This window comes from Rhinopithecus roxellana, chromosome 4 (assembly GCF_007565055.1).
Source record: "Rhinopithecus roxellana isolate Shanxi Qingling chromosome 4, ASM756505v1, whole genome shotgun sequence".
NCBI classification, from domain to species: Eukaryota; Metazoa; Chordata; class Mammalia; order Primates; family Cercopithecidae; genus Rhinopithecus; species Rhinopithecus roxellana.
Window position 1 is genome coordinate 145,362,790 of NC_044552.1, and position 16,112 is coordinate 145,378,901.

At 41.9% G+C, this 16,112-nt stretch overlaps 1 protein-coding gene across 3 annotated transcripts in view; it reads right to left on the reverse strand.

The window, feature by feature from the left end:
• The window catches only part of STX11 (syntaxin 11), a 56,430-nt gene extending 43,762 nt beyond the window's left edge, over positions 1–12,668 (reverse strand). Inside the window, exons 1-2 of one of the 3 annotated variants that reach the window (XM_030928772.1) lie at positions 12,498–12,668; positions 11,849–11,993 (exon numbers count right to left, since the gene is read on the reverse strand). In XM_030928772.1, coding sequence (XP_030784632.1) covers positions 11,849–11,921 — 73 coding nt within the window. In that variant the 5' untranslated portion in view covers positions 11,922–11,993; positions 12,498–12,668. Of the gene's footprint in view, positions 1–1,785; positions 2,080–11,848; positions 12,038–12,497 lie in introns of those variants that run through there. The other 2 variants (XM_030928771.1, XM_010360193.2) reach the window with 2 other exon arrangements.
• Positions 12,669–16,112: the final 3,444 nt, after the last annotated feature.

The following is a 16,112-nucleotide window of genomic DNA, read 5'->3' on the forward strand; positions in this document are numbered from 1 at the left end:
GCCTGGCCAACAGGGCCAAACTTGTCCCTACTAAAAATACAAAAATCAGCTGGGTGTTGTGGTGGGTGCCTGTAGTCCCAGCTACTTGGAAGGCTGAAACACGAGAATTGCTTGAACGCAGGAGGAGGAGGTTGCAGTGAGCCAAGATTGCACCACTACACTCCTGTCTGGGGCAAGAGAGTAAGACTCTGTCTCAAAAAAACAAAACAAAACAACCTATTAATTAGTCATACCATTTCCTAAAAGTCACGCTGCTAACTAAAGGTAACTACAATGATCTAGGGATGGTAATCTGCTGAGTTTACTCTTTAAATACACTGGAACCCAGCAGATTGAGTTATATTGGGACAGAAACTTCACTCTGGGTATAGATTTACCCTAGCACCTTGTCGGCAGGATCCTGTTATTCATGGTTGTACAGGCAAGGTTCAGGGGAGAGGCTGGCACAGAGAAAGTACCTGTTAACTGTTGTTTGGGACTGAATTCAGCTCAACTCAGCTCCAGTAGAGATGGTGCTCCCTTTTCTACCGTGTTGAGACAGTGTGCAGTCCCTTCCTAGGGGCTGCTACCCACCACAGTGGGGCCTGTCAGCTTCAACTTCTAAATTTCTCTGCTCCCGCTGGGACCCACCCGCTTCAAAAATCATCATGTGGTTTTGGCACCAATTTAGTAAACACAAACTGTCTGAAATATTTTGATTTTAGAGAGTTACTTACAATCACCACATTAAATGATACATTTTTACCATTCAGTGAAAATGATAGCAAAATGGTCATTGAATAATGAAATTAATTTTCTCTTGGGCTTCTGTGGCAAAGCACATGATTTTAGTGGTTATCTTAGATCAACCCAGTGACCTTTACTGGCATGTTGTAACATGAGGCGCCTTAGGAAACTGAAAACTCAATCGTCACTTCCCATACCACTGCCCCAGGTCAGCAGGGCAGGCATTTCACATCTAGAGTCTCATTTTAAATACAGACAGAGCAACCCTCGCTTTTCAAAAGTTCATTAACAAAGTCTCACAATTAAGAGAGCAGCCCTGTGACTCATTTTTGGATACCTGTAAATAACAGCTCCTCCCTTTGCTGAGAAACGGCTGAAACAAGCGCGTGAGAACCACAGGAAGTAATACAGATCTCAGCTGGTGTCAGCGGAGTCTAGAAAAAGGCAGAATTCCCTCTCAGGACGGCGTGGTTCTCACAGGCATTGCCACTACTTCTCTCCGTTTTTCTAAAACAAAGTCTTACGTGGGCTGCGAAGGGACTGCTCCAAGGCTCTATCAATTTCTCCGTCTTTCCTGGCTACTGAGTGACATTGCCAAGTTCAAGTCAAGAAGCACCCATTGTGGTGTTTTTGACAGTCACCCTAATAGGAAGTGAAGAAGTGATAACAAAAAAACACTTCAGTCTTTCGATTTAAAATAAAAGTAGTCTTAGGTGGACACTTTATAAAGGCAGCCTACCGACAGGTATCCCTAAAATAATTCCTGTGAAGCACTAAATCCTAAGTCCCTCAGCCTCTGAAATTAAAAGTAATTTTTAAAAAATCATTCCGCTTTATATGAGAAACCCAATCCTGTGTTTCCGAAGGTGCCCAGAGGCGGCGTGAGGACCTGCGTCAGATCCAAAATCCCAACTAAGGCACAGCCGCGGGTCCCGAGCCCAGACAGTGCCCCCGCCCCGGCCCGCCCGCCTCCCCGATCTCTCCGCACACGGGGAATAGTCAGGAAGAGAAATGGGGGGTCAGAAAGAGAAATGGGGGCTCAGGGAGAGAAAAACAAACCTGGACCCGGAAAGAGAGCGCGAACTGAGAAGCCTCTCTCCCCGCAGGGCGCGCGTCCCCTGTGGGCGCCGCGATAGGGAAGGAAACCTGTTGCGCGACTGCCGGCGGCTCTGCTCCCGGCGCCTCCTGCGGCGGAGGCTGGGCTCCTCCACGGCCGCCCGAGCTCCGCGCCGCCGCGGCCGCATCTGGGCGCCGCCGGCTCAGCCCCTGCCGCTTAGGAAGCTACCACAGCTGGGGACCAGGCCCCGCCCCGGGATGACAGCGCCGGGGCGCGACAGCAGCCGGCTCACGGAGCGCGGGTTCCCGCCCCACCCGGAGTCCGTGCGCTCGGGACCGCCAGGAGCCGGGGACTCGCCCCAGCCACTCCCGCGAGCCCCGGGGCGTTCCCGGGGGCGGCGCGGACCGGCGCGGGGAGTGGGAGGTTAGCCGCCCAAGACACTTCCTCCGCTCATCCTCTGGTCCCCAGGGCAGGGAGTGCGATGGACTTTCCCCGGGAATCCCCGCTGCGCCAGTGACATTTGTAGTCCGCTGCGTTTCTGCGGCGAGGACGGTGGAAGCGGTCTCTGAGCGTGGGTGTGGCTGCAGAGGCTGCAGCAGGTCCTGCATCCGCAGGACCCTCGAGGAGGCGGGCGAGGAGCCTGCGGTCACACAGAGGCAGAGCACAGCCTTCCCAGAACCCGGCCGGCCAACCCATCTCCAGTTGGCCTCAACACCCGCCGGGCTCGTCATTCCCTGGATATCAACTGAGCGTACCCTTGTATTCCCAGGATAACACCGCGCTCAAAAACACTGCCAAGACCCTCCCTCCAGGTCCCAGCACTTTAACAGGGAGAGATAAACAGAAAGTGTGGATTGTGCCAGGTGATGGTAAAGCACCTTGAAAAACAAGGCTGAGGCTGAGAAGTAAGGAAGTGATACTCAAGAAAGGAAAAATCGGGCCGGGTGCGGTAGCTCACGCCCGTAATCCAAACACTTTGGGAGGCCAAGGGGGAGGATCTCTTGAGCCTAGGAATTTGAGACCAGCCAGAGCAATATGGTGAAAGCCTAGCTCTACAAAAAATAAAAAAAAATTAACTGGGCGTGGTGGCACGCGCTGTGAGCCCAGATACTCGGGAGGCTAAGGTGGGAGGATCTCTTGAGACCCGGAGGTCAAGGATGCAGTGAGCCGAGATCGCGCCACTGCACTCCAGCCTGGGCGACAGAATGAGACGCTGCCTCAATTGAATGAGAAGAAAAAAAATAAAAAATAAAAATAAACGAATCCTGCCTTGATGGGAGATGTTTAAACACAGGAACCACCTGAAAGAGCTCCCAGTTGCCAAAGATGGAACCTTTTGAGCAACGAACTGAACAAGGTAGTACTGGATTACAAACCAAAGTAAAAAATATCCATGAGTCTACACTGATATAAATAGATAAATAAATAAATAAAAGGCGGAGAGGAGACAAATCTCCTGTACAGAATAATTCCAAATAATTTATGTAGATCATCTACCCTAGGCTGTGCACAGTGACTTCCTCCAAAATAGTACAATGTGGAAAGGGGAAAAGAGTAGCTTTACGATGGAGAAAGCCGACAGACACTACCCCAACCAGATGTTCTAAGTCAACGTCAACAATCATGACTCACATTGATGGCGTGTAGTCAATATGATGTGATGAATATGGCATATTACCTGTGTGGTCTCCCTCCCCGAAAACCATAATCTCAGTATCATAATGAGAAAAATATCAAACAACTTCCAATAGCGGGACATCTTACAAAATACTGGACCAATATTCCTCAAAGTTGTCAGGGTATCAAAAGTAAGGAAAGTACAGTCCAGACGTTGTGGCTGTCGCCTGTAATCCCAACACTTTGAGAGGCTGAAGCAGGAGGATTGCTTGAGGCTAGGAGTTCGAGACCTGGCCTGGCCAACATAATGAGATGGTGTCTCTACAAAAAAATTAAAATAAGGAAAGTCTGAAAAACTGCTGCAGCCTAGAAGAAACTCAGGAGATGTGAAACAAAATGTAATGTGGTATCCTGGATGGGATCCTGGGACAGAAAAAGGACTTGGGGAAAAACTAAGGAAATCTAAATAAAGTGTGGACTTTCATTAGTAATAAGAATCAAGGTTGATTAATTAGTTGTGAGGAATGTAATGTAAAATGGTAATCATAGGGAAATCTGAAATGGAATCTATGGCAATTCTGTACTACGTTTGCAATTGTTCTGTAACTCTAAAACTATTCTAAAAAATACAGTTTATTTTAAAAGAAAGTGAAATAAGGGGGATGAGGTATGTTATATTTTTTAAAAAGGTATCTTGCAAAGCCCTCTGTGATAGGAGAATCATTGAGGGAGAAAACAATGCAGCTGTTGGGATTAAGATCATTTCAAGCCTAGGAATCAGTGGATGTAAAGGCCCTGAGGCAGGAGCATGCTTGGCTTCTGGGAGAAATATCAGCATGGGCAAAACAGAGTCCAGGAAGAGTTATGGTGGTGGGACTAGGAGTGGAGAATAGAGCATATAGGGCATTGGCAGTCATGATAGTCTTTAAATTTTACATTGATTGAGATAGGAAGACTGAAGAATGTTTAACAGAGAAGTTAAATGATGTGGCCGGTTGTTTTTTTAATCTACTGTTTTGCTGAGGATAGATTAAAGGACAAAGATGAAAAGAGGCCAGCGAGTTAGAAAGCTGTGATGGTTAATTTGATGTGTTAAATTTATTGGACCATGGGGTGCCCAGATATTTGGTAAAACATTATCCTGGGTGTGTATGTGAGGGTGCTTGTTGATGACATTTTTATTTTTATTTTTATTTTTATTTTTTATTTTTTTATTTTTATTTTTATTTTGAGATAGAATCTCACTCTGTTGCCCAGGCTGCAGTGAGTGCAGTGGCATGATCATGGCTCCCTGCAGCCTCGACCTCCCCTGCTCAAGTGATCCTCCTGCCTCAGCCCCCTGAGTAGCTGGGACTATAGGCATGCACCACCACACTTGGCAAATTTTTTATTTTTAGCCCGGGCTGGTCTCCAACTCCTTAGGTCAAGTGATCCTCCCACCTTGGCCTCCCAAAGTGCTGGGTTAACAGGCATCAGTTACCATGCTCAGCTGAGATTAACCTTTGAATCCATGGAGAAGACTGCCTGAAAAAGAGTCTAAGTTGTGGATAGGGAAGAAAGGGGAAGATTGCTGGGGATTCAGAGTGGCATTTTGGACACCTTCAGTTTGGAGTTGTCAAGTTGTCACAAAGGTGGTTGGTTAGGTGAGTCTGGGATGGCGGTATATATTTGGAGTTCTTTAGCTTATAGATGGTGTGCAGACAGAATGGGGATGTCTGAAGTCTGAGTCCTGGCATGCTCCGAAGTTCAGAGGTTAGGAAGATAGAGAATCAAAAAAAAGAGAATGAGAAGTTCTGATGAGTGAAATAGATAAACCAAGAGAGAACATGTTCCCAGAAGCCAAATGAAAAAAATGTTGCAAGAAAGAACGATTAACTTTCAAATGCTGCTACAGTGTGTAAAATTAGAACCCAAAACTGAGCAATGGGCTTGGCCCCATGGAAGTCAGTGGTGAGCTTGGTAAGAAGAGTTTTAGTGGGGGATGACCAAAGCCTATTTGGAGTGACCCCAGAAAGAATCAAAATGGCAGATGAAGACAAAGAAATGCAGTAGAAACTGGAAGGAATCATATAGTCAAAGCAGTTCGTTCGTTTGTTTTTTTAATTAGAAATTATACATGTTTGTACACTCACCAGCATGAACCAAAAGGAAAGGAAAGAGGGATAATACAGGAGCGAAAATATGTGTTACATGCTGGAGCAGTGTTCTTGAGTAGACGAGCAGGTGTGCAATCCAATGCACAAATGGAAATTTGGGGTAAAATAGAAGAAAGAGTTTGTCCCTGGTAACAGGAGAAAACAACTCCAAGCTGAACATGTCCAAAATGCCACTTATAATCCCCAGCAATCTTCCCCTTCCCTCCCCATCCGCAATTTACTTTTTCAGGCAGTCATCCTCATGGATTCAAATGTTAATCTCAGCTGAGTGTGGTAGCCTGTAAACCCAGCACTTTGGGAGGCCAAGGTAGGAGGATCACTTGAACCCAGGAGTTGGAGAGCAGCCTGGGCAACATAGGGAGATCTCATCTTTACTAAAAATCAAAGAATTAGCTGAGTGTGGTGGTGCATGCCTGATGTCCCAGCTACTAGGAAAGTGTTGCAGAGATGCCGGTAAATGTGGAGGCAATAATGTATTTTATCAATGAAATTAAAAGCAAAGGCCAGGCACTGTGGCTCAGGCCTGTAATCCCAGCACTTTGAGAGGCTGAGGCGGGTGAGTCACCTGAGGTCAGGAGTTCAAGACCAGCCTGACCAACATGGAGAAACCCTGTCACTACTAAAAATACAAAATTAGCTGGGCATGGTGGCGCATGATGACAGGGTTTAGAGTATGGCCAATCTAAATTATCTTCCGCAGTTGATCTGCCCACACTCAGCTGGAACCCCAGCTTATTCTTGGGTTATTCTTGTTTTACAGATTTCTCTGGAAACCTTAGCTCTCCCCTCCAGTCTGGAGTTTTTCAGAGGTGATGACTGATAAGGACCTTAGGGTGAAGCTCAGATAAAGCAGAGTTGGCACTGGGTGCGGGGTGTGGCCATTGCATGGAGGTCTGTCAGCCGCGGCCATCATCCTGCACACTAGTGCCGTTCCTGATTTACAGAGCTCATAAACCCATTGAATGCCAGGGTTGGAAGGTCCTCTAACACAGCCACCCTTCTGAGGTGCAACTCCTTCACGGCTCTCAGTCAAATAGTCATTGCGTATCAACTACCATTTCTCTTTTTCATGCTAGTTCGAGAACTCTTTGCAGACAAAGAATATGTTTAAACTTCTTGTATTGTTGTGATAAAATATTTACAACATAGAATTTACCATTGTAACTATGTTAAAGTGTACAGTGGCATTAAATCAGGTACATTCACATTGTGGTGTAACCAACACCACCATCCTGAACGTTCTTATCCTGCCAACTAAAACTTTGCACCCGTTAAACACTAACTCCCTAGTCTCTCCTCCCTCTTACCATTAGCAACCACCAGTTCTACTTTTTTTCTTTACTAACATCTCTGTCAGTCCTTGATAACCACAATTCTACTTCTGCTTCTATGAGTTCAATGTTTTTAGATCCCAGATGTAAATGTCATCATGTGGTATTTGTTTTTCTGTGCCTGGCTTATTTCACTTAACATAATGTCCTCCAGGTTCATTCATGTTGTCGCAATGACAGGATTTCCTTCTTTTGTAAGGCTGAAAGTACCCCATTGTGTGTATATATATCACATTTTCTTTATCCATTCATTCACTGTTGAACACTTATGTTGATTCTATGTCTTGGCTCTTGTAAAATGCAGCAATGAACATGGACGTGCAGAAATCTCATCACACTGATTTCATTTCCTTTGGATGTATACCCAGTAGTGAAATTGCTAGATTCCATCATTTTACTTTCTGCCTTAATGAATTTGACTGCTTACATACTACCTCACATAAGTGGACTCATACAATATTTGTCCTTCTGTGACTGGCTTATTTCACTTGGCATTATGTCTTTAATGTTTATCCATGCTATATGGAGCATGTGTCAGAATTTCCTTCCTTTCTAAGGCTGAGTGATATCTCATTGTATGTATATACTAGATTTTGTTTATCCATGCACCTGTCAATGGACACTTAGGTTGCTTCCACCCTTTGGTTATTGTGACTAATGCTGCTATGAGCATGAGTGTACAAATATCTCTTAGAGTCCCTGCTTTCATTTTTGGGGGTATATACCCAGAAATGAATTTGCTGGGTCATATGATAACTCTATGTTTAATTTTTTGTAGAGTTATCATATACCATTTTCCACAACAACCAAGCCATTTTACATTTATACCTGCAATGCTCAAGGGTTCCAATGTCTCCACCTCCTTGCCAACACTTACTTTCCTTAGGCTATCTTTGATTTCTATTTCATACCCTGCAGGACACATGATATTGTATGAGTAAATTATTGACCCTGCTATTAATCCTGTCAAAAAGGAAATGAGGTTAAATGAAGCAACTTGTGCTCAGCAAGTCTCAGTTAGTACACCTTGTTCTAGATTTGCACTGTTCTTTACCAATTAATTTTTTAATTTTTAAAAAAATTAAAAATAATTAATTTTATACATTATTCTAAATGAATAAAAATTAAATAAAATTTAAAATTCAGTTCCTCAGCCACATTAGCAACATTTTAAGAACTTAACAGCCACCATAACTAGTGTCTACTATTTTGGACAGTGCAGAATATAATATTTCCATTATTGTAGACAGTTATTAATATTTGGCTTCTATATTGGACAGCACTTTCTAGATTCTGGTAGCCACCTCTGCCTCATCTTACAAACAATATTTGAATAAGCTTTTCCAGAACTGGCCAACTTTAAATTTAAGTTTAAGATCTTTCTTTCAGGAAAGAAAAAATATGCTGCTTAAAACTCTGTGACTTTTCTGTACCTCAACGGCTGCTCTGTAAACTCTCTAATTTTCATGTTTAAACATTGTATTTGGACACTCAGTGGTCATGTGAATCTGTTGCTCTTTATTACCTCTGTGAATGCAGACTTACAAAACTAGTTAAAGCTTTGTCTATATCATTCAACTCACCTACTAAATCATAAGTTTCAAGAAGTCAAGGATTATGTCTGTTTCACTTACTCCTTTTTACCTAAAGCCTAGCACAATACCTAGACCATTTGAGACACTCAATAAATATTTGTTGAAAGATGATTTAATGAATGACCATAGTAAGCACTGAGATGAAGGCCCTGATACAGCCTTTTGGAGGGAGGCACCTAGACATAACAAGACCTGGGAATATCTATCTAGCTCTCATATATTAATAGTTAGAAAAGATGTTTTTTCTTACAGAGCATAGATTTTTAAGCTAGGGTCTTTTCCCCATTATTTAAAAAATGACTTAAAATTTAATTCCTATAAGGATCTTGTCTAATGCATGTTTATAAAGCTACTACTCTGATTTGTAAACACCTGTTACCATAAGTGAATATAATAATGAGAACAAATAAATTCTAGATTTGTATAGCATCAGCATGTGTGCAGAGATCTCCTTTTGCCCCTCCAATCCACTTTCTGCCTCCCTCCTACCTGTTCTCTGACTTGGGAGTCTGATCTGAATGGATTATTCTGACAGCTGCCTGTGCCCCATAGCTTTCCTGCCAATAGGAAAACTCTGACAGGAGACCAGGGGCAGGGAATGAGGTCAGGAAATTTATTCCAAATAGAAGTTCGTGTGTGCCCCTCAAGAAAACATCCCAATTCCTCTAAGGTGGTCTCCTCTACATGTCTCTCTCTCCCTTCCTGGTTTCAGATACTTTTCCAAACTCGTGATTCCCAGTCAAAGGTTCCATTACAGCTCCCCTCCACCCTGTCCATATCTTTATAATAGATCCCTTGTTTAAAACCTCTGCTTGAATTATCCTAATTTGCATATGCCATCCATGTCCCTTTGGGACTTTAACTAATACAGTTTTCTTAATTAGTAGCTAGAGCATAGTCTCTAAATCCCATCTCTGAAAATTTTATAAGTACAATCCTGACAGAAATGTTCCCTAGGGATATTATCATATCATTATTTCAATCCACTTGTTAGCTTTATGAAGAAGCCAGACTGTTTGTCATATAATTGTTCTCCAGTACAAGCAGACTAGAAATATATTCCCAGATTCACAGGCAAATCTTTTTGCATATAGCTTTTCTACATAAAAGGTAATTTATGGAAACATACAAATGAGAAATGTTTCTGTGTTTTGAATTGGTACCTAATATTTTACATATTATGGGGTACATATGATATTTCGTTGCATGCATAGAATATATAAGGATCAAGTCCAGGTATTTGGGGCATTCTTCACCTTGAGTATTTATCATTTCCATGTGTTGGAATCATTTCAAGTTCCCTATTTTAGCTAATTTGAAATATACAATACAGTGTTGCTAACTGTAGTTATGAACTGTTATGGAACATTAGAACTTACTTCTCTTATACAACTGTAATTTGTACCCTTTGACCAGACTCTCTTCATCCCCCTTTGCACTCACACAACATTCCCAGCATCTGGTATCTATCATTCCACTCTATACCTCGATGAAATGAACTTTTAAGCTCCCATGAGTAAGAACATGTGAAATCTGCCTATGTCTGGCTTATTTTATTTAACATAGTAACCTTCAGTTCCATCCATTTTGCTGCAAATGACATGATTTCATTCTTTTGTGGCTGAATAGTATTCCATTGTGTTTATATACCACATTTTCTTTATCCCATAAATGGAAATTTACAAAGTAAAATCAAGTTAATTGTTAAAGTTTTAAATATTTCAGTGTATAATAAAAGAGTTAAATATTTCAGTATGTAATAAGCATATTTTAAATTACTTCTAGATATGTGATGAAATCTGCAAAGGTTTCAGTACTGCAAACAAGTCGTCATTACTCACATACCACAGAACACAGTTTTTATCCCTTGAAGCTTGTTTTAAATGTACAATTTTTAGCAAACATGAGATCATTAAAAAATATAAACCTAATAATGCTGATACCAATATTAAAGATAACCAGTACTATTATTTTGGTTACAATGTGCCAAGTATCATGTTCACGTTGTTGTATATTATTTAATTTCTCATCACCAATCTGTGAGATGTACACAACTCAACCCTATTTAAGAGAGGAATAGACTGAACCATATAGCCTCCTGTCCACTGTCCAGGAAACAACAAGCAGAAGACTTCAGATTCAAATACTGGTGTGCAACACAAAAATCCAGGTTCTTCACCGTTAATAATTCAAGAACAATGTTAGAGACCACAGAAGAGGCCGGGCACAGTGGCTCTCGCCTGTAATCCCAGCACTTTGGCAGGCAGAGGTAGGCAGAGTGCTTGAGCCCAAAAGTTCAAAATCAGCTTGGGCAACATGGCAAAACTCCATCTCTACAAAAAAATACAAAGAAATTAGCCAGGTGTAGTGGTTGGTGTCTGTAGTCCCAGATACTGTGTATCTGGGAGGCTGTGTTGGGAGAATCACCTAAGCCCAGTAAGTCGAGGCTGCAGTGAGCTATTATTGCACCACGCACCCCAGCCTGGGCAATGGAATGAGACCCTGTCCCAAAACAACAACAAACTGAAAATAATGACTTTCCAAAGCAAATGATTTTTTTCATCCTGTTATCTGCACAAAAGGGTAATATGAAACTCAAGGTAAGCTTAGAAAAAATACTGAAAAAAAGAAAAGTATGCAATAGATAACTCTTATAGAAAAGCAAACTTCTTGTTATTTACTAAGATCATTTCTTTTTCCAAGTTTGATACACCCATAGAGGTAGAAAACATGTGGCGAAAAATTGTATTATGTTGGTATTTGTTAAATTGTCCTCCTGCCTACAATTCCTGAATTGACACTATTGCATCTTTATTTTAACCCAGATTTCAATTAAGTAAAAACTTTTCTTTGATATATTTGCTTACTCGTAAGAGGCTGAAGTTTGATATGTACTGGTTGCTCTAATGTATACAAATAGAACAAAAGTTTTCTGTGAAGGAGATTGGGTTTTTAAAAAATCTGAGCTAGAGGTAATCTAGTTGATCCGTTTAATAGCTCTTGATGGAAACCAATTTTTCTGCAACTGTGATTTTGCATAACAAGTTGCAAAAGTATTTTAAGATCAGACTGTTACTCAATACTCATTTCTGGTAAACTCCTTTTTGCACCATTGCCTTCATCTGCAGAACAGATAAAAGTGAAACAGAAAAGCACAAACAGAATGTAACACATAAGCCATGGCTTTTACAGATAATAGTTTAGCCACAAGCCTTGAAATATTGGTTTTGAATGTGAATAATTAGTTTTCAAAAAGTATAATTTTCACAAATACATTAAACATTTGCACAGCCGTATTCTGTTCATTTAGATGAATTTGTGCCATCTATTTAGAAACTCTGAACTTCCACGCCAAGAAGTCCTTACTTTGGGGCTGAGATCTGGCTTTCTTCTCTTCTTCCTCCCCTTCATCGATTTCATCCCCTGGAGGCTGCTCCATGTCTTTGTCTTACTGTTCCCTTTGGCACTCTTCAGATGGACCCATTCCTTCTTCACGGATGGTTTATAGTTTCTGTGAATTCATGGACCACAGCCTGCTAGCAAACTTTCATGACCCTGAAGAAAATTTGAAAGTACAATACTGGCACCACAAAAAAACAAGTTGTTTCAAATGATGAATTGGGCCAGGCCCGGTGGTTCACACCTGTAATTCCAGCACTTTGGGAGACCAAGGTCGGAGGATCACTTGAGGTCAGGATTTCAAGATCAGCCTGGCCAACATGGTGAAACCCCATCTCTACTAAAAATACAAAAATTAGCCAGGCATGGTGGCATGTGCCTGTAGTCCCAGCTATTTGGGAGGCTGAGGCAGGAGAATCGCTTGAACACAAGAAGCAGAGGTTGCAGTGAGCCAAGATCACGCCATAGCACTCCAGCCTGGGTGACAGAGTGAGATTCTGTCTCAAAAAAAAAAAAAAAAAAAAAAAAAAAAAATATATATATATATATATATTATATATATGAATTGACCACAAATGGCAGAGTAAACAGGTTGAAGTCTGAGCAGTGAACTCACCGATTCAAGGGATAGTCTTTCCTTGAGACATCTGCCTCTGTGGGTGATGATCTTGTTGATACTTTGCAGAAGTTGACGGATGTTCCTCTCAGTCCTGTCAGTTCCTTTCCTTGTGTGCCCCAGGTGTGAGGAGTGATCTTTGGTAGGGTCTAACATGGCTTGCGCCACTCAGGGTGTTGAAAACATGCTGCTGTAGCTGATTTCTTTAAACCCTATTTTTCTACAGGTTGGTGATGAAGAAAGGTGAATTATGAAACAGGAACTTTTGTCACAACCCTGTATCCCTAGTCACAAAGAAACATTTACAAAAGCCCACATGCAAACCAGAATTCATAATTGATTACTGTGCAAATGTGGGTGCTAGACATAATTTATTTACACCTATTACACAGACCTGGCACAGCATCTCTGCAAATTAATGAGTGGATCCCTTTTCAAGAAAAAACCAATGTGGCACCCAGTGTTGACAAATTATTTCTACCACAGTGTTACTTGAATGTAATATAAACACAGTGTTACTAAATGTAAACAAGCTATAAATTCCTTATGACTGTAGATCCTTTAAAAAACTATAAAATCCAAACCAATTTACACAATAAAAGCATAAAATTAATAATAATATTAAAATAGACTGGGCACAGTGGCTTATGCCTACAATCCTAACACTTTGGGAGGCTGAGATGGGTGAATCTCTTGAGCTCAGGAGTTTGAGACCAGCTTGAGCAAGGCCCCATCTCTACAAGAATAAATAAATAAATAAATAAATAAATAAATAAAGCAAAAATTAGCCAGGTGTGATGGTGCAAGCCTGTAGTCCCAGCTACTTGGGAGGCTGAGGTGGGAGGAGCACCTGAGGTCAAGGCTGCAGTAAGCCATAATTGCACCACCAAACTCCAGCCTGAGCCACAGAATGAGACCAGTCTCAAAATAATAATAATAATAAAACAACATTGATTTAACATTGTTTTGATGAAACTAAGCCACGAAAGTTTATTCTAAAAGTAAAAAAGGTCATTTGGGTGTTTTGTATTTCACTTGTTAGCTATGTGATTCTCTTTATTTTGAATATATTTGAATATGAATTTGGCTACAGAGAGCTGCTTCCTTGAGGTTACACCTTCCTCCAGCAGCTTGTGTCCTGTGCTAGGGATAAAGTTGGGTCCATCTCAACTCTATGCAGGATACTCTGATGAGCACAATATGCTACAGGTCAGGTTGACTGAGGCTTTGCCAGTCGTCCATCCCAGTTTCACTTCTTCCTCTGTCCAATTCTGCCTCCAATATCTTCCTTTCATGGGTGTTGATGCCTAATAAACATCTTATATCCCAAACTCTGTCTCCGCAAATTCTTCTAGACAACCCAATCTGCAATACTGCACTACAAATTTTTGGTTGTTTGAATTTGGCTAACTAACCTCTCTGTGCCTCAGTTTCCTAATCTGTAACATGAAAATATTAAAATTATATTTCCCTTAATATGAGACACCTTTGCTTGTAAGATACACTTCTGTTTCATATGTCATTAAAAAAGAAAAAACTGGTTGGGTGCGGTGGCTCACGCCTGTAATCCTAGCACTTTGGGAGGCCGACGCAGGCATATTGCTTGAGCCCAGGAGTTCAAGATCAGCCTGGGCCACATAGTGTCTACAAAAAATACTAAAATTAGTCAGGTGTGGTGGTGCCCTACTGTAGTTCCAGCCACTCATGAGGCTGGATCTCTTGAGCCCAGGAGGCAGAGGTTGCAGTGAGCTGTGATCATGCCACTACACTGCAGCCTGAGTGACAGACTTGAGATCCTGGAAAAGAAAAGGAAAAGAAAAAGAAGGAAAGAGAACTTACATGAAGGAGGCACTAACAGAAGATCTCCATACAGAGCTGACACAAGTTGATGTGGTTAGGCTGTGTCTCCACCCAAATCTCATCTTGAATTGTAATCCCCATGTGTCTAGGGAGGGAAGTTATTGGATTATGGGGGCGGTTTCCTCCATGCTGTTCTTGTGATAGTGAATTCTCACGAGATCTCATGGTTTTATAAATGGTACTGCACTCTCACAGTCACTCCCTCCAGCTGCCTTGTGAAGAACGTGACTGCTTCTCCTTTTGCCATGATTGTAAGTTTGAAACTTACATGGCCTCCCCAGCCATGGTGAACTGTAAGTCAATTAAACCTGTTTCCTTCATGAATTATCCAGTCTTGTGTATTTATAGCAGTGTGAGAACAGACTAATACATAGGGTAAGGAAGAAATAAAACTACTCTACAGAAAAAGATAAGAAGAAAGCTTTTGTATCTTAATCTTTTTTTATGAAAAGAGATTTTATAGTTATTATTTTTATGATATATCATATTATTGAATATAACAGATTGCATTTTCACAAATGGCAAATGAAGCAAAGAATAACATTTCTCTTTGATTCCCAGGAACCTCAAAATCATCTGTCTTTTGGAGGGTTCCATTTTTTATGACTCTGTGATACTATCCATGAGGATACCAACAGTGCTTAGTAGTAACAAACATTTTGCTAAGCTGGTCTATCTGGGTCCTTGCTCAAGGTGCTCATATTCTTCTAATCTGGTTCTGAGCACCTGGTCATGTGTTTCTTAGTTATTATGCACAGAATCTGTTTAGAGGGATAGGTTTGGTATGTTCATATGGAATGTCCACAGAAGGGTGGTAGCATAATGTCATCCTGCCATCAAATATCAAAGCAAGCTCTACTTTGCATTTATAGTCACCTGAAAGAGAAGAATACATGGGATTATTCAAATACTCAATTGATCCAAAAGAAGCAGAAAAAGAGGAAAAGGGGAACAAAGAACAAATGAAACAAACAGAAAACAAATAGCAAGATGTTAGATTTCAGGCTAACACATAAATAATCACATTAAATATAAGTAGTCTAATCACTCTAGTTAAAAGGCAGAGATGGTCAGACTGTACAAAAAAGAAAAATGCAACTATATGCTGCTTACAGAAAAGGTACTTGTTAAATATAAAGACACAAGTGGCGGGGGGTGGGGGTGCGAGCAAGATGGCCAAATAGGAACAGTTCTAGCCTCCAGCTCCCAGCACCAGTGACACAGAAGACGGGTGATTTCTGCATTTTCAACTGAGGTACCAGGTTCATCTCACTGGGGAGTGCCGGACAATCGGTGCTGGTCAGCTAGAGCAGCCCAACAAGCGACCAGCGAGAGCTGTAGCAGGGTGAGGCATCACCTCACCTGGGAAGCGCAAGGGGGAAGGGAATCCCTTTAGAAACTGAGACACACAATACTTGGAAAATCAGGTAACTCCCACCCTAATACTGCGCTTTACCAAGGGTCTTAGCAAATGGCACACCAGGAGATTATATCCCACACCTGGCCAGGAGGGTCCCATGCCCACAGAGCCTCCCTCATTGCTAGCACAGCAGCCTGAGATCTAACTGCAAGGCAGCAGCGAGGCTGGGGGAGGGGCGCCCGCCATAGCTGAGACTTAAGTAGGTAAACAAAGCCTCCAGGAAGCTCGAACTGGGTGGAGCCCACCACAGCTCAAGGAGGCCTGCCTGTCTCTGTAGACTCCATCTCTGGGGACAGGGCAAAGTGCGGGGGGGGGGGGGGGGCGGAGGAACAGCA